We start from the raw sequence: 19691 nt of genomic DNA, 5'->3' as shown, positions 1-19691 counted from the left end.
ATTTACTCACCCTCATGTTGTTCCAAACCTGTATGAGTTCTGCAGAACACAAAAGTAGGTATAGTAAAACCATTGTGGAGACAAAATTTAAGTTCTTATGAAAAGAAAAATCTTATAAATCAGGGATTTTCAACTCTAGCACAAAAGTGTGTGTGTGTGGGTGTGGGTGTGGGTGTGGGTGTGTGTGGGGGGTTATGGGGTGGGGGTAGTGGTATGTGTGTAGATGTGTGTATAAAACAGGATTATTACGAAGCTCAATCCTCTCAGCTGACTTGGCTTTGGGAATATTTGGGAAGAACGTTCTGAATACCAGCCACTTTCTTTTAACAACACAAGATGTTGGACCATAATATTACAGCATTACAAAGAAACAAAAATAAATCAATTTGATTAAAAAAAAAACAAAAAAAAACATTCTATTCTATGAACACACTCAGTGTATTTAAAGACAACTTTTTATCTCCTTTTAAAACATGTCCAGGCATTTTCTTTTATGGATAACTTCTTAAACTCCACTCATTTTCACAACCAAATGGACTGAATTAATAGCCTACCTCAAGATTTCAGAGAACTAAACATATATAAATGGTTTCTCAAAATGCAAAGATGATGGACTCTGACATTTCAACTGGGAGCCGAGGTGGATATGAGGTAAATTATTATTATTATTGTAAGTAGTAGTAGTTGTAGCCATGGTAGAATTTATTTGTTATTTATACAACATTCAGTTTTGGTTCTAAACTTTGTTTTAACTTTCATAGAATGTTTTCTGCAACCCAGTTTTCGAGCCTGATGAAGAAAATGAGGAAAACAAAGAAAATTTCAAAATTGACATATACCTCGAATCTACTAAAAAGCCAGCTGCAGGTAAGTGTGCATACCTTGACCCCAAATCATTCTGATATATTTAATATAGGATATTCTTAGTATAAATACAGCATTTTATAACACACTTGTAATATGTACAGATGTAAGTGTCTTTCAGTGTTGCAGTGAATCTAATCTATGTATAACATTTACTATATTTTTGGCTTAATGTCTTGTCCTTTATAAAAGGTCACAGTGTGGTAAATGACTGTTTGATGACTTTAAGAGAACAGTTGGGTGGCCATGGAACAATAATGGTGTCAACCGGTGTGTTTTTGATTACGGCTGTTCTTTGCATCATACTGCTCCTTGTTCTCAACCGTGAGTAAGCAAATCCAATTTAACCCTATCTTTTATATGGTATTGCTGTTCTTTGTAAAATGAATGAAATTCTATTTAATTTTGGTATTTTTATCATCTTTACATTAATTTATTTATTTTTGACAGGTCAGGCAAATTAAGACATTTTTGTTAATTGGCACACAAATAATTTAGTAGCTTATTCCTTACATTCTTTGAGTTATTTTCATTGTTTCATTTGATGTTGTATTTTCTGTCACTGTATAACTATTGTTAAAATAACCTTAGAATTATGCAACTTAGATGTTTATTGTGATGCTGAGTAATGAAAGGTTGGTGACTTTAAAGTCTGGCCAATGGCTATAACAAAGCTTTTAAAAGAACATTCTTGCTGAGAAAAAACTAAATTACAAGTAAGGCTTTAGAAGAAGTATACTGTATATCAGTAAGAACAATGTAAAACAATTTACATAGGATAACAAACAATGACTAATTAAATAATGAGGCAAGTGAAAACAATGATTGTATAAAAAGCTAAACAAAGGAGCACATGGGGAAAAACAAGGGGTGGGAATCACCAGAGGCCCAACAATGCAACAATAATGCCATTTTAAACATTTTGTGATATGCTATAAGTATTGCGATAACATATTGTGATTTAATTACCTTTTTTCCAATTGCAAAAGTCCCAAAAGGAAAACTTTGACCACATTGGCCGTGTCCTAATGGTTAGAGAGTCAGAATGAGTTTGAAACCGCACACTGACTGAGTAGGTGCTTAATATCAATAAGTACTTACTTAACGAGCACTAAAAGAGCGCCTGAAAGTGTGAAGTATGAATGTGATCTGGACATCATCCACCATGTTGACATTATCATGTGACTTACAACGTTATCACAAGCGCAACAGCTTAAAAGATATATGAGTGACATGTTAAATATCTTGATATTGATGAAACTTTCTCATTGTGTGGTCTTGTTGAAGTAACAGCTGCCCATTTATTTTGTGATTTTAGTATTACCAATACATTTTGGTTTGTTTTAAGACATTTTTAACACTTCTAATGTAACCCACAGTTATATCCTTAAAGATATTATTTTTATTACGAAAACCCAAAATATTATCTCTTGAATATGTAGTTAGTTTCTATATTTTGCACCTGAGATTCGTTTCAATAGCGCACGCTCTCTGTAGGCATGAGTTGCCATATGAGAACGACTGACATCTCTATCTTTTCATACAGATTACATAAACAGAGAATATTTGTTTTCGTTTTGAATTAGATAATTTAATAGCAGAGACTTAAATGTTTATAAAGATATTGCTTATGCCTGTGTGACAAGTATTCGCTGAGTTTTGTTTAAGTTTAGAGACGTGCTCCAGAAAAAAAGTTCACGGAGACGCGAAGGCAGTAAGCACACCCTGTTTATTTTCTTTATTTTACAAAAGCACAATGTTTTGTTTCGATTGTAAGTGGACACATAAAAAATAGACATTTAACAGTTTATTTTTTTCATATTTCTTAAGTCTGTATGACCATAAATGACAAAGTCTATTTTGCTGCTATGTGAAAAAATCCAGCAAAACGCGCCGGCGCGTTTGTCGACCCCAGAGGATTCTTTAGCCTAATAAGAAGGAACATAAATTGTGACTAAAAATATATGCTCACTCACATCAAGACGCCACTGCAGTGATGGAGTCCATGCAGGAGGAGCAGCGTTTGGCACTGCGTCGCTTTTCAGCGCGAGCTGTTTGGAGAAGCTAAATAACTATATAAATGCTATGCTAACTAGATGCTAATATAGATGCTTTTTCAATACTCGCAATTCCAACTCCTGACTCGCTTCAGTGGTTTTGACGAAACAAGATGTTTTTATAGAGAGCCTAAGTCCTTCCCCTCCGCTAAGGGTATAACGTAAGACTATAGAAAAAATGACAGACGTTAGCTTCAGTAAAGTTAGCTTCATTCATTGAGAGAAAAGGTATGACGTCACATGTGCGCCTTTTGGGTTTGTAGTCTTTGTACTTACGTATTTTCACAGTCTTCTACCTTAACAGTTTTACATCGAACTGCGACTTTCTTGACTTTAAAATGTATCTTTTAAATTGAAAAACATCATATGTGTAATTCAGGGCACAATTCAAACGAGATCAAAATATTTGTTTTGCTTGTTTTGTATTTGGACTTAGGCTCTCTATACCAGGGGCTGCCAAGGGCGTGGTGAGCTGGAACCTGCTTACGTCACGCAGTACCGCAACATCCAATAGGAAAATTCAACTGCAGTAGCCACCGTTCAACCTATAGAGGGCAGCACTCAGACGTTTTTACACCATATATTGTAGAATTAAAACACTTTATACCCAAATGTAAAAAAATACTCAAATCAATGAACAGCACTAATAAAGCCCCAGTCTTAGGCTACCGATCATTAACTAAAAAAAGTTGTTTTAGGGTTTAGTTACCCTTTAAAGATACCACCATGGCAACTTTCCCTGATCTTGTATGTAATTATATGCACACACAAAAATGAAGATATATGAGCGACAGATTCACTAACACCTCATAACATCAGTAACTCAACAACCCTACCTAGAACAGTTTCCCAATGCCTAGCCCTAGTGATGTCACAATTCCTGTAGAACTGAATGGTAAAAAGGTTATAGCTTTGGTAGACACAGGATGCACCCAAACTTTGGTAGAAACTGATCTTGTATCTGAATGTTCTATGGAAAGTGATTGCCCTGTTATGGTTAAATGTATTCATGGTGAAGAACGGTCTTATCCGACCACTACAAGTGTATTTCAGCATAGTAAGCTTATGCTTTCATTTAAGCTTCTGAAAGTCAGGCTCAATTGTATGAACAGAAACCAGCAGACCAAACTTGACCAAAATAACATCCTCAATGTCTTAGGTCTTTTTCTAGATGCTCTCGCTGGCTCTGTGCTCACTGAGGATGAAGAGACCACAGCAACATTCGGGCCAGATGAGGCAATAAGGGCAGGTGAAGTGGTGAAGGGTCTCATCCATGGGACTATAACATTTCCAGGATGCTGCTGTGGGCTCCCTGTCCTCAGTGCTCAGATCATTTCAGATGCTACAAAAATGCACATACAGAATACAAAAGCAGTCATTTTAACAGCACAATGTCATTTGATTTCTGTATTTTCGAAAAAAATTCTTACTTTATATTTTTATTTCAGGTTTTCCTTTTTTTTTTTTTTTCACAAATGCTGCCATCACCCTGCCTTGCAGGCCATGCTCCACCGCAAAAGCTCTGCAGCAAATGCACAGAAAAGTGCTATAATAACTGTTTGAAATTACAATAATTAAAGAAAAATACAACTTAAGATTTAAAAAGTTTTTTTCTTTCTTTATTTCTGTAGTATACTCGCTTAAAGCCTTTGATGGCAGCGTTCCGCTTCATTAGCCACTCTCCACCAGGTAAGCACACGTGTGCTCATTTGTCCCTGTAACATTCAGACAAGATTCAACTTTCCTTTGTGATTTTATGTGCTCAATACTACATTTACATGTTGAGGTAGTTGCTGATGTGTCGCTTTATATCCAACACAAACGTTCCTCAATTTATCAACAGTACCGGACAAATAAAATAGATTAGTTTCGAACGCAACCTCAGACTTATAACCCGAAGGTTGCGAGTTCGATTCTCAATACTGGCAGGAAAATGTAGGTTGGGGACAAGTGAGGTGTGTGTGTGTGTGTGTGTACTACTACTCACTTCTCCTAATGTGTGTGTGTGTACTACTCACTTCTCCTAATGTGTGTGTGTGTACTACTCACTTCTCCTAATGTGTGTGTGTACTACTCACTTCTCCTAATGTGTGTGCACTAGGACAAATTCTGAGTTTGGGTTACCATACTTGAACAAATAAAATAGATAACTTTATGTTTAGTTAATGTAGATTTGTTTATTTACATTACTTACATTCATGTAATGTAAACAGTGCTGTCAACAGTGAATTCTACTACATAATAGCACACATACATCGCTCACTCAGATGTCTATTTTATGTTGCGATGGGCTCATCTGCAATACTTATCGAAGATTTTCCTGTCAGATGTTAAATAGAGATTTAGTAAGTGTCTTTAATATGTATATGGTTTAGAATGTGTGTAAATTAACTTTAGAGACGTATGTTTGCTTACTGGAGCTCCCCAGTTAGCTATACATAATTTGAAAACACCCACGTCGTTGTGACGTATCCTCTCCTGTGGCCTCATGGGAAGGCTGGGATAGAAAAGTATCCATCGGTGAGTGCTTCAGAATCTGGGCAGAAGCAGTAGGCCATCCAGAGATTTCTCGGCTACTGTTTTATGAATATTGAGGTTTCGGGCATACTACTCTTTCCACATACTTTTTTCTCCTACTATATGGTAGGTAAGAAGGCATATTTGGACGCAACATTAGTATACGCATGTCCGAATCTCACAAGAAATAGTACACCACCCAAGTATTTCTAGCCTACTCTTTTATGAATACTGAGGACTTGGACATACTATTCATTCAACTACTGCTTTTTGCCTACAATATAGTAGGGAAGTATGCGATTTTGAACGCAGCCATAGACATATAACCCGAAGGTTGCAGGTTTGATTCTCAATACCGGCAGAAAAATGTAGGTGGGGGAGTGAATTAACAGCGCTCTCTTCCACCCTCAATGCCAACAAGTGAGGTTTGCAGTGTGTGTGTGTGTGTGTGTGTGTGTGTGTGTGTGTGTCACTACTCACTTCTCCTATTGTGTGTGCACTAACTTGGATGGGTTAAATGCAGAGGACAAATTCCGAGTGTGGGTTACCATACTTCACCGTTACGTCACTTTCACTTCATCTGTTTTATCTAATAAGATACAATTCTCAGTCTGTTCATCTGCCTTCATTTTTTATTGCAGCAAAATGGGATTGTCAAGCAGACATCCTGACCAACGCTGTCATAAATGTTGCAAGCACCTGTCTGACTTAAACTGAACTGTTACAATCTAGTCTAACTTAAAGGGGTGAAATTTTCCCATCAAGTTTGTTTTTATAAATCACAACTTATGCGTCGGAAGTGGCGTACGCACATTTTCAGCCCCGTTTTGTGCGTACGCCACGTTTATAAATGAGACCCAAGTACTTTATTTAGGCTTGGTCTGTAGGGAATTCCAAACCTGCACACATATATTCAAATGCACATAACTTTAGAACCAATTCTTAATGCGCATGTGAACGCCATCAGCGTTTCTCACAGGTTCGCGTTTAAAGTCTGTGTAGAGAGAATGGTGTCGTCTTAGCGGCCCCTAATTTAATAACAAATGATCGTTGCGACGGAAGCAAATCAATCAAAACTAACTTTAGCTGGAAAATAACTTTATTAAAGAACCGCTATAAAGCCAAAACAATCTCTGTTACCATAAATTATACGTTTATCTCTGTAAAGCTGCTTTGAAACAATCTACATTGTTAAAAGTGCTATATAAATGAAGATGACTTGACTTGACTTGAATTTTAACCCATGTAGTATCAAATTAAAATAAAAATTTAATATTGAAAAAAAAAAAAGTACTCTTAAATTAAAATAAATGGACAGTGAAGAAATGTCAGCATTCTTGCTCAGAAAGAGGAGCTTTAAAGAAATTATTATGTGGACGTTGAAGATCTCAAAGATTGAGTTTGCTGAAGTTTATTACAGCATAGCAGTGGCAAAGTACACAAAGCACCTTGGGTTCATCGGCGTCAGAATTAGAACATCCAGAATCTCCAAATCATCCAAATCTCAGTTACAGTTTACCACGTGAATAAAACAGCTTGTAAACAATGTCACGTAACGTCACGTTTACCTCAGAAAAAACATATTCAGTGACCATAACTTGTTAGTCAGCTAGAAAAAATAATTCTAGAGAGGAACTTTTTGCTAAATATATGCATCATATTAATTATTCATTATCATTTTTAATGTTCTTCAATATGTAATGCATGTGTTAATATGTCAAGTAGACAGCTATTTAAATGTTTATATTCCAAAAATAAATTGGAGTAGAAATATAATTATGTAATTGTAAAGTTAGTAGTATAACTGTATTATTACAAAACTTCCTTGTATATTAAGTGTTTGTTTACAAATAAGTGAATTTTAACCTTCAATATTATAGTTTATGGCCTAGTCTATAGCATTATTTGAAAAAAAAAATCCCTTGAGAAAATTTGCCATGTACTGTACCTTTTATTTATATATACTAGTGCAAAATCCCCGTGCAAAGTCAGTTTTTGTGTGTGTTTTTAGTAATTGTTGGTTTGGTCTGTTTGAGTGCTTATTGTTACTATTACACAGCAAAAGTTCAGTGACATTTTTATTTGTGCATGGTAGAAAGCACACAGTGAACTCTGAGAAAACGCTATGCTTGAGCAAACAGTTTGTGAATAGGCAACTACAAATGATGCCCGTGAAAGAGACTGTGAATGCATTGAATAGGATATGTTTAGTTGGTGAATAGCATAGGCTACTATTACACAGTAGCGATAACGTTAAGCGCACCAGAATGAAATATAATATGCAGGCTACACAGGGAACTCAGAGAAAACGCTACTTAAGCTCCGCTGCTTTCTTTCGACCCTCTCTGTCTCTGGTCCTGGGCTGTGCTCACTCAGTGTGCAGTGTGAGAGGGGGAGTGGCCAGCGGCTAGAGTGGCAAAAGCCAGTGCGTGCTTCTTTTACCGATATATATTTAACGATATCTTTTGCATTTCTAATCCAAACAACGTCAAACTTGGCACTGCACTTACTCGTGCCCGTAGCGAGACACCTGTCAAGTTTGAAATCCATCGGACTAACGGTTCGAGAGATATGCGAATAACACACACACACACACACACGCACACGCACACGCACACGTTAACAGATTCAGTTAACATCCACAAATGAATAAGAGCGACGATTCAGGGAGCAGGATACACAGTGAACTCGACGATTCAGGGAGCAGGCTACACAGTGAACTCAGAAAAAATGCTATGCTTGAGCAAACAGTTTGTGAATAGGTTACTACAAATGATGGCCGTGAATAAAATATAATATTCAGAAGTAAACAGTGTAGCTTACAGAGTGTTTATGTCAGAATGTTTATTTTTAAACCACAACCTTCTTGGGGCTTCTTTGACCGATACAACCCTCTAATGTCAGAATGTTTATTTTTAAACCACAACCTTCTAAGTGCTTCTTTTACAGATATATTTAACGATATCTTTAGCATCTTCTAATCCAAACAATGTCAAACTTGGCACTGCACTTACTCGTGCCCGTAGCGAGACACCTGTCAAGTTTGAAATCCATCGGACTAATGGTTCGAGAGATATGCGAATAAAAGACACACAGACAGACGTACTGACAGACAGACAGACGTTTCTGTAATTTATAGATAGATGTATATATACAGTGGGTACGGAAAGTATTCAGACCCCCTTAAATTTTTCACTCTTTGTTATATTGCAGCCATTTGCTAAAATCATTTAAGTTCATTTTTTTCCTCATTATTGTACACACAGCACCCCATATTGACAGAAAAACACAGAATTGTTGACATTTTTGCACATTTATTAAAAAAGAAAAACTGAAATATCACATGGTCCTAAGTATTCAGACCCTTTGCTGTGACACTCATATATTTAACTCGGGTGCTGTCCATTTCTTCTGATCATCCTTGAGATGGTTCTACACCTTCATTTGAGTCCAGCTGTGTTTGATTATACTGATTGGACTTGATTAGGAAAGCCACACACCTGTCTAGACCTTACAGCTCACAGTGCATGTCAGAGCAAATGAGAATCATGAGGTCAGAGGAACTGCCTGAAGAGCTCAGAGACAGAATTGTGGCAAGGCACAGATCTGGCCAAGGTTACAAAAAAAATTCTGCTGCACTTAAGGTTCCTAAGAGCACAGTGGCCTCCATAATCCTTAAATGGAAGACGTTTGGGACGACCAGAACCCTTCCTAGAGCTGGCCGTCCGGCCAAACTGAGCTATTGGGGGAGAAGAGCCTTGGTGAGAGAGGTAAAGAAGAACCCAAAGATCACTATGGCTGAGCTCCAGAGATGCAGTCGGGAGATGGGAGAAAGTTGTAGTAAGTCAACCATCACTGCAGCCATCCACCAGTCGGGGCTTTATGGCAGAGTGGCCCGACAGAAGCCTCTCCTCAGTGCAAGACACATGAAAGCCCGCATGGAGTTTGCTAAAAAACACCTGAAGGACTCCAAGATGGTGATAAATAAGATTCTCTGGTCTGATGAGACCAAGATATAACTTTTTGGCCTTAATTCTAAGCGGTATGTGTGGAGAAAACCAGGCACTGCTCATCACCTGTCCAATACAGTCTCAACAGTGAAGCATGGTGGTGGCAGCATCATGCTGTGGGGGTGTTTTTCAGCTGCAGGGACAGGACGACTGGTTGCAATCGAGGGAAAGATGAATGCGGACAAGTACAGGGATATCCTGGACGAAAACCTTCTCCAGAGTGCTCTGGACCTCAGTCTGGGCCGAAGGTTCACCTTCCAACATGACATTGACCCTAAGCACACAGCTAAAATAACGAAGGAGTGGCTTCACAACAACTCTGTGACTGTTCTTGAATGGCCCAGCCAGAGCCCTGACTTAAACCCAATTGAGCATCTCTGGAGAGACCTGAAAATGGCTGTCCACCAACGTTTACCACCCAACCTGACAGAACTGGAGAGGATCTGCAAGGAGGAATGGCAGAGGATACCCAAATCCAGGTGTGAAAAACTTGTTGCATCTTTCCCAAAAAGACTCATGGCTGTATTAGATCAAAAGGGTGCTTCTACTAAATACTGAGCAAAGGGTCTGAATACTAAGGGCCATGTGATATTTCAGTTTTTCTTTTTTAATAAATGTGCAAAAATGTCAACAATTCTGTGTTTTTCTGCCAATATGGGGTGCTGTGTGTACAATAATGAAGAAACAAAAAAGAACTTAAATGATTTTAGCAAATGGCTGCAATATAACAAAGAGTGAAAAATTTAAGGGGGTCTGAATACTTTCCGCGTACCCACTGTATGTATATATATATATATATATATATATATATATATATATATATATATATATATATATATATATATATATATATATATATATATAATAATCAATATAAAATAATTGATATCAAATTGAATTGAATCCAAATCGAATTGCAAGCTTGTGAAATTTGTGTAATAGTTAAAACAATAGTAATAGTTTTATGGTTTTATATAGTTGTATTCAGTTCAATTAAATTCAGTTCAATTCAAACAACTGAACTGAACAATTATGCCTGCCTGTCTGTTAACTGACAGTTTTATTGATCATTGAGATAGCATTGACTTGGAATGAAGTTGCTTCAATATAAAAATGAAATTTGAAAAATATTGCTTAGATGTAGTAAACTACTTTTGCCATGTTGCTGTAGCTTAGCTTGCTACATGTCCCAGGGGGGTAGCTTCAGTGTAGTGAAGCTTAATTTAATATAGAGTAACCGCTAGCTTAGCTCATTCATTTTCTCAAGTAGCTTGCCCAACACTGGTCTCAGGGTTTCTAGGTCTTTTAGGCCTGGAGTTCTAGATCTTGCAAGTCTGGAAATCTATGTATTCTGTTATTTTTCTTGAGAAAATCCCCTGGCTCCATTGGTTCTGTTGGCCATCTTGTCCTTCTAACCACCAGATCATCTTTCTCCAGGAGGATACACATTTCAGACAAGCATCTCAATGTTTATATCTGAAACAATAATCATAACAAGAGGTTGCCCTACTTTCCCCCACAAGTATATTTTCACATTTAAAGTGCCCCTATTATACTATTTTAAAGTTTCCTAATGTTGTTTTGGAGTCTCCTGCAATAGGTTTACATGCATTAAAGGTCAAAAGGTTTAATTTCCTCATAATATACATTTGCACATCACCACATTTTCAGTGATTCTCAAACGACTCGTCAGATGAATCAATCTCTCTAAATCCCGCCTTTCCGCGAGCTACTCTGCTCTGATTGGCCAGACAGCTCAGTCTGTTGTGATTGGTTTACCGCGTACAGCGCGTGTGTTGAAAACAAAAATGCCCATTGCCATAACAACGTCAGCTGTCCTGAGGCTTCCTACACCGTAAACTAAAGACAGTAATGGACAATGACGTTGATTTTACCATATCAATCCGAGCGCGAGCAGGATGTTTCTCAGTGATACACTACTCAGTTTGAGGGACATTATGAGATGTTGCAACTATAATTCCTCACCATCAGCATTAACAAGTGCATGTCCATCAACAAACTGATTATTTTACTTGTACTAATTTATTTACAGAGTATTTTTGTAATATATTGCGGTGAACACGTGGAAACTGTATCAATAACAGTGCATGTATGCAATGTATACATTAGCCGAGCTCTAGCGTGAATGACTGATGTGAATGACTGATGTAACATAAACGTTGGTAAAACAAATCTTGCTCCATGCTTAATCTTTCCTCAAAGTAGTAAGAATGACAGACAATCTGCATTAATATACACAGTTTTAGGTAATAGTGGCCCACAAACTGATTAGCAGAAGTATTTCAGTAAGACAGTAATAATGTGAGTTAGCCAGTTAGCAGGAGACCTACACAATATACAACTCAAAACGTCTCGGGTTACGACTGTAACCCTTGTTCCCCGAGAAGGGAACGAGACACTGCGTCGTCGTCGTGACGACACTATGGGAACGCCCCCCAGCGTAACGCATCTGAAGCATGAATGAAATCTGTCCAATCCTGATTGGTGCTACGTCATGACGTAGTAGATGACGGCATACCCGGAAGATACAAAGGGACGCCGGCTCATACACACGTTAGCTACTTTGCGATGAAGCAAGCGCTCTGAACGTGATAGGTGTGGCGGCGAGACGCAGTGTCTCGTTCCCTTCTCGGGGAACAAGGGTTACAGTCGTAACCCGAGACGTTCCCCTTCGAGGGAACTCGCACTGCGTCGTCGTCGTGACGACACTATGGGAACGCAATGCCCACTATGCCACACCGTAAGCACGCCACCCTAGTGTGAAGCTGGAGACCAGGCACACTTAGGACGCAAGCACTCTGGCGCCAGGCGTCACAGGGAGTTGCAGACTATAAAATCGTATGAAGGTGTGCGGAGTGGCCCACCCAGCCGCTTCGCAAATATCCTGAAGCGAAGCTCCAGAAAGGAGGGCTACCGAGGAGGCCACGCTCCTGGTAGAATGAGCCCTCACGGCCATAGGTGAAGGCAGATTGCGCACCTGATAAGCCGTGGCTATAGCCTGGACAATCCAATTACTGATTGTCTGTTTGGATGCAGGCAGCCCTTTCTTGGGTGAACCAAAGCACACCAACAACTGGTCTGACTTCCTCCACTGAGAGGACCTCTCAAGGTACACTCTCAGGGCTCTGACTGGGCAGAGCAGGTGAAGTCTCCCCTCTTCCGCCGTCGCGTGAGGTGGAGGATGGAAGGCCTGAAGAACCACTGACCGTGCCACATTAGATGGCACCTTGGGCACATAGCCCGGTCTAGGATGTAAGATGGCCTTAACTCCGCCGGGGGCAAACTCCAGGCAAGTTGGCATTATAGCCAAGGCCTGGAGATCCCCCACTCTCCTCAGAGAGGTGATAGCCAGGAGAAAGGCCACCTTAAGGGTCAGGTTCTTCGCCTCAGCCGACTCCAGTGGCTCGAAGGGGGCCTCAGCCAACCCCTCAAGTACCACTGCCAGGTCCCAGGTTGGGACTCTGGAGCGAGCCGCAGGCCTCATCCTCCGAACCCCACGGAGGAAACGTACAACCAGATGGTGCTTCCCCAAAGGCCCATCACCTACAGGCGAGTGGAAAGCCCCAATGGCAGCCACATACACCTTAAGTGTGGACGGGGTAAGACCGGCAGAGAAACGATCTTGGAGGAACTCCAGCACTGAAGCCACTGGGCAGTTAACTGGGTTCACCTCACGCTCTCTACACCAAGTGGAAAACACATTCCACTTCAGGCTGTACAGTCTCCTGGTAGAAGGAGCCCTGGAGCTGAGTAAGGTCTCGACAACATCTGCTGACAGGCCAGCCTCTAGGTACCGAGCCCCCTCAGGGGCCAGACCCAGAGGTTCCAAAGCTCTGGCCGGGGGTGAAATATTGTACCCCCTGCCTGCGACAGCAGATCCCTCCTCAGAGGGACCTGCCACGGGAGGCCGTCCAGCAGTGTTACAATGTCCGAGAACCATACCCGGGTCGGCCAGCGGGGTGCTACTAAAAGTAGACTGATCCCCTCCCGGCGGACCCGTTCCAGGACTCCCGGGAGCAGAGCGATCGGGGGAAATGCATACAGGCGCAGCCTCGGCCACGTCTGCATCATGGCATCCAGCCCCAGCGGAGCTGGATGCCTGAGAGAGAACCACAGTGGACAGTGGGACGTCTCTTGAGACGCGAAAAGATCCACTTCCACTGGGCCGAATCTCATGCACATGGCTTCCACCACCTCTGGGTGGAGACGCCACTCCCCGGGCCTCAGCCCCTGCCTCGACAGGATGTCTGCTCCCTGATTTTGGTCCCCGGGGACATACATCGCTCTGAGAGACGACAGTCTCCCCTGGGACCACAGGAGGATCTGGTGTGCCAGTCTGCATAGAGGGCGCGACCTCAGACCCCCCTGATGATTCAGATACGCGACTACAGAAGTGTTGTCCGAGCGTATCAGGACATGGTGGCCGCGGAGGTCTGGAAAAAAGCTCCTCAGAGCTTTGTAGACCGCCAGCATTTCCAGGCAGTTGATGTGCCAGGAAGAGTGCCGGGTCTCCCACAGACCTCTCGCAAAACGGCCGTCCATGACCGCGCCCCAACCAGTGAGGGAGGCATCTGTTGAAACGGTTTTCCGGCAACATGATGCTCCCAGCACTGGTCCCTGGGACAGGAACCAAGGTTTCCTCCATATGACGAGAGAACGAAGGCATCTGCGCGTTACTCTGATCATACGGAACGGATTTCCCCTCGGGGAAAACCCCTTGGCTCTCAACCACCACTGTAGGGGTCTCATGTGTAGCAGGCCAAAAGGTATGACGTTGGACGCTGCTGCCATGTGCCCCAGCAGTATCTGAAACTGCTTTACAGTGAGGTTGTGGCCTAGCTTCACTCTGGAGACCATCGCCTGTATGGAACCCACCCGAGCAGGAGACATTTGTGCCCGCATCGTCGTGGAGTCCCATACCACTCCCAGGAACGTAGTCCTCTGGGAGGGCGTCAACACGCTTTTCTTTGTGTTGAGTCTCAGCCCCAAGCACCTGATATGGGCCAGAACGACATCTCGATGCCGAACTGCCATATCGTACGACTTGGCTAATATTAGCCAGTCGTCGATGTAATTGAGTACACGAATGCCCTGGAGTCTCAGCGGAGCCAGTGCTGCATCCATGCACTTGGTGAAGGTGCGAGGGGAAAGAGCTAGGCCAAAGGGAAGAACCCGATATTGGTACGCTTCGCCCCCGAAAGCGAACCTCAGGAACTTCCTGTGACATGGAAGGATGGAAATATGGAAGTATGCGTCCTTTAGATCTATCGTGACGAACCAGTCCTCGAACTGGATCTGACTCACGATGGCTGGAATTGTGAGCATCTTGAACCTGAATCTCCTCAGAGAACGATTCAAGTGCCTGAGATCTATTATTGGACGCAACCCCCCATCCTTCTTGGGAACTATGAAGTACCGGCTGTAGAACCCGGACTCCCTGTGTGGCAGAGGAACACGTTCTATGGCCTCTTTTACCAACAGGGATTGAACTTCTTGTTCCATAACCCGAACCTGCTCTGGGCCTACCACAGTCCAGACCACCCCGTTGAACTTCGGGGGAGGGGAGCTGAACTGCAGTCTGTAACCCAGCTCTACAGTACGCAGGGCCCACGCAGATATATTCGGAAGGCATGACCATGCGCCGAGATAATCTACTAAGGGAACCAGCCTCTCGAGGCTGGTCTCGGGTATCAACCGAGCCTCGTTCCCGACCCCCTGAAGCGGCTGACCGGCAGGGAGCAGTCGAGAATGATTTTCGGTGGGCGAACGCGTTCGCTGCCCAGCCACAGGTCTTTTTAGAGGTGGCTGGAGCGGCGTGCGTACGCGGGAAATCAGTGTGGCCCGAAACGTACTGGACGGCGGGAGCACAGCACTGATTCCCCGAGAGCTCCGGGACGGAGGCGACCTCAATCGCTCCATCCCGGGGGGGACAGCTCTCAGCGATCCGGCCACGCCTAGGACCGCTTAGAGGAAGCCTTCTTCGCCTGAAGGACGGTCCTCAGATCGACCTTAGGCTGGGAGGGCTTACCTCGAGAGCGTCGCCTCCTTTGCCAGGCTCCCTCGGGAGGGGCGCGGGAGGCGACACTCTCTTTTTGCACCTGACGATACGAGGAGCTGGCAGACGGCTGAGGCTGCCTTTCCTTAGATGCAGCCTTCTTAGAGGAGCTGGAGCGACGGGGGAGGTATTGCTGGAAGGCAGCTGACTGCTTTTTAACTTCTTGAAACCTTCCAACAACAGAATCAACCGCACCGCCGAAAAGGCCGGAAGGCGAGATCGGGGAATCCAAGAGGAAATGCTTTTCTCTCTCCTTCATCCCTGATAAATTCAACCATAAGTGTCTCTCGACGCACACCAAACCAGCCATGGAGCGGCCGATGGCACGGGCCGTCTCCTTGGTGATGCGGAGAGACAAATCAGTGGCCTTCCTGAGCTCCAAAATATCCTCTGGAGATGGCCCTTGGCCTTCATCCAGCTCCTTAAGGAGGTCGGCCTGGTAGGCTTGCAACACTGCCATCGTGTGTAAACAGCCACCAGCCCGCCCAGCCGCCATATATGCCCTGCCCACCAGCGCTGAAGTGTCTCGACACGGCTTAGTGGGCAGTACCGGAGCCTTAAGGGACGATGCGGCCTCAGGGGAGAGATAACTGGCGAGAGCCTCCTCAACCCGAGGCAATCTCCCATAACCAGATTCAGCCGCCCCCAAAACATTTGCAAAATCGAGAACTGGGGGATTAGAGACCCTGGCTGAAAATGGTTTGTCCCACGACTTACACAACTCGTTGTGCAAGTCAGGGAAAAAAGGCAGACCCCGGCGTGGAGGTTGAGATCTACGCTTGAAAAACCTCTCATCCAGCTTACTGGGCGGCTGGATTTGAGGTTCTTCCTGTGGCCAATCAATATTAAGTTTGGCCACAGCGCGCGTCAACACCTCTACAAGCTCCTCTTGAGCGGGTGCGTGTGCTGGCGTTTGTGCTTCTAACGCCGCATGAGCCACCTCGATGTTTAAATCATCTGACTCCTCAGAGCCAGACAATTGCAACATCTGTTCCTCCGCCTCGCGGGAAGAAGCCGCCTCGCGGGCTTCCACACGTGGCGGGAGAACGTCTGAATCTTCAGACGAGGACTGGGAAGATGCAGTAGCAGTCCCATGTCCCGCTGAAAGATCCATTTGTGAGCCCCACGTTCTGCGACGCCGCTGTGCCTCGGCAACAGCGGGCCCAGAACCGCGAGGCTCGCGAGCCTGGCCGTGCTGGTCAAACACGGCGAGCCGTGAGCGCAACGTTCTCAGCGGCAGCTTGTCACACTCGCTACAAGCGGCTCCCTCGAGAGCCGCTCTCGCGTGCTGCACGCCGAGACAATGCACACACAGCTGATGTGTGTCCGAGCCCGTAATATAGCGCGGGCACGGATGCACACATTTCTTAAACTGCTCGCTCATTTTGATGCTTGTACTCAGATAAGGACAGACAACAATAAATAAGACTTACAAACACAGAGCGCTTCAGCTGAAGAGCAAAAAGCTAACGTGTGTATGAGCCGGCGTCCCTTTGTATCTTCCGGGTATGCCGTCATCTACTACGTCATGACGTAGCACCAATCAGGATTGGACAGATTTCATTCATGCTTCAGATGCGTTACGCTGGGGGGCGTTCCCATAGTGTCGTCACGACGACGACGCAGTGCGAGTTCCCTCGAAGGGGAACTAAGTATTTTGAACACCATCTTTCAAGAGCAAGCAGTTTGCGAATCCTGCATTGAACTCCGAGATTTGAGAAGCAGTCGTCAGTGAAATAAAGGGAAAACAGCAAAAGTTTAGGATTAAACTGCTGTGGTATCATGGTAAAGATGAATTTTAACCACTGACTCTTCACATGCTTGTCCTTGGGCAGTGCAAAAAAAAAACTGGCTTTAACTTCACATTGTAGAGCACAGTGTCTTCTCGACATGATGCTGTCCAGTATCCACAGGAATCAGCTGCAGGTTTGAGGTTCAAGTTTTCCCTGGTGTCTGCGCACACAATATGCTAATGTTTCGTCTTGACATTACAACGAAACGGCTTATGACTCGTTTGAAAAACAATTAATTTCATTGACTCAGAGTTGACTCTTACTTTTGAAAGACAATAACTTTATATACGGTGCAATTTCAGATTTAAAACTTTGCAGGATGTTTTCATTCACTTAGAGCTATGTTACACACTACATGAAAGGTCATTTTCAAAAATCCATAATAAGGGGCCCTTTAAACATCAAAGTGACAGAAGTTTTATCTCAAAACATCAAACATTGGTAATATATATATTTTTTTAAATTCATTCTAAAAATAATGCCTTTAAAACATTTAATATAAATTACAACTACATATCAATGCTAATAAAACATTTTTCATAAATCATAAAGAATCACCCCCTTTTGATAGTGAACTTTTTTTTCTAAAATGTGCTACTATCATAAAACAATTTGAAATATTCACAGCTTAAACATTCAACCATGCTGAATTTCAGCCAATAAAAATGCAAGCCCTAAAAATACAATGCATTAAAATGCAAGCATGGTTAATGCAATGCATATTTTTTTTCAATTAGTGCAATTCAACTGGCTTTTTTGTTTCAAAAACATTTGCCATTATTTTACTTCCATACATCCAGAGCACGTCAAGGGCACGCACCGTGCACAAAAAAGTGGTCTGAAGCAGGGGCGGACTGGGACCAAAAAGTGGCCCTGGACTTTATGGCCCACAACAGCCCTCCACATCCCACATCATAACACATTGGCTCATTAATGTGCAGAATAATATTTAACACCACTTATAGCATACAAATGTAACGCAATACAAAAATAAATGCTATTTAAACATTTATTTTAAGTAACACAACATTTATTAGGTCACTCCTGAATCAAGATTGAAACTATTTTGCATTAACATGAATCCTCATGGCATACTATTAGGCTATCATGTGACATTAAACTTGATTGATGTCCACAGGCTTCATGTCATCTTCTGGGAGCAGGTCAGCAGAGCTTTATGAGGAGGAGGAGGAGATGGCTTGTGTGTGTGTATGTACATTTGAAAGAGCTTGTGTATGTGTATGAAAAACAGAGTTTGTGTGTATAAGAGATGAAAGGATTCCTGTGAAGGAGACAAAACAGATTAGGGATTATTCAGCATTATCTGGAATAAATATTTGTTAGTGTAAAGTAAAGTGTAAAGCAAGTAGCCAAATACAAATAATAATAATACAAATAATATTAATACTCATAAAACCTGTCCAGAAAGCCACATGGACAAAAAGGTGTAAACTTATTGTGTAGGATGTGTTGGTCCTATTTGCAATGATCATAGCTACAAAATCTACAAATAGTAAATTTAAATTTCTCTCAAACACTATAACACGCAAATTATCACATTTTAAACATTAGAGTATCATCAAAATCTTAAATGATGTAATTATTAAGTTAAAGAACTCGTTTTTGGAAGAAAACAATTCAATAGGGTTTATTATTTTAATGTTATACTAATTGTTGAGTTAAGAACTAATTTCTCAGCACTCAGTAGTGTTTGGAATTAATATTAACTACCATCATTGTTCAAATGAGTAACTAGTTTACTAGTGCAAGCTAAATAATGCTACTACTGATTTAATTTCAGTTTACCGGTTCAGTTTGATTGCCATCCTCTTCACTGGCTCAGGTATAGGTAGGGAGGGTGTTGTTGGTCATCATCAGCAGGCGCTGGTTCATCATCACTGACACTGACTCTGCTGCTGGGTCCAGCCTCGCTATCCTTGACCTTAGCTGTAATACTAGAGCCGTCAGAGCCTGCTGAACTGCAACTTCCCTGAGCGCCAAATGCATAATCTGTTAATTTGAAGCATTTCACAGCATCTACTACATCTTCTAATGGGGTTTTTTTAACGCGTAACTTTTCAGCTCCACCTTTTCTTTTCTTCCACCTTTTCATCCATGGACAATTATTTGTAATTATCTGCTCAGAGAAATTCGCTGTAACGGATCGATCTCTCTCTGTGAATGAGACGTGAAAGGGGGTGTATTTCAAGATACGCAATGGAGTAGACCAAAATAATTAACAGGGGGGGGGGGCAATACACTCACATGCATACAAAACACCAAAACACACTCCTTGTCGGCCGCGCCTGCGCGATCGACTCACTCATCCATTTGCGTAGAGATGTAATATTATGATTTCCGTCATTTTAAAAAA

General features: G+C 42.4%; 1 protein-coding gene across 1 annotated transcript in view; it reads left to right on the top strand.

Moving 5' to 3' along the window:
* The first annotated feature begins 263 nt into the window (after positions 1–263).
* The window catches only part of mfrp (membrane frizzled-related protein), a 92828-nt gene continuing 73400 nt past the window's right edge, over positions 264–19691 (top strand). Inside the window, exons 1-3 of the mRNA XM_084125902.1 lie at positions 264–651; positions 762–867; positions 1057–1188. Of these exons, the coding sequence (XP_083982028.1) occupies positions 586–651; positions 762–867; positions 1057–1188 (304 nt within the window). The 5' untranslated portion in view covers positions 264–585. The remainder of the gene's footprint in view (positions 652–761; positions 868–1056; positions 1189–19691) is intronic.

This window comes from Abramis brama (genome assembly GCF_963993115.1).
Source record: "Abramis brama genome assembly, chromosome: 10".
Taxonomy (NCBI): domain Eukaryota; kingdom Metazoa; phylum Chordata; class Actinopteri; order Cypriniformes; family Leuciscidae; genus Abramis; species Abramis brama.
This window is presented reverse-complemented; position numbering and strand designations above follow the sequence as displayed.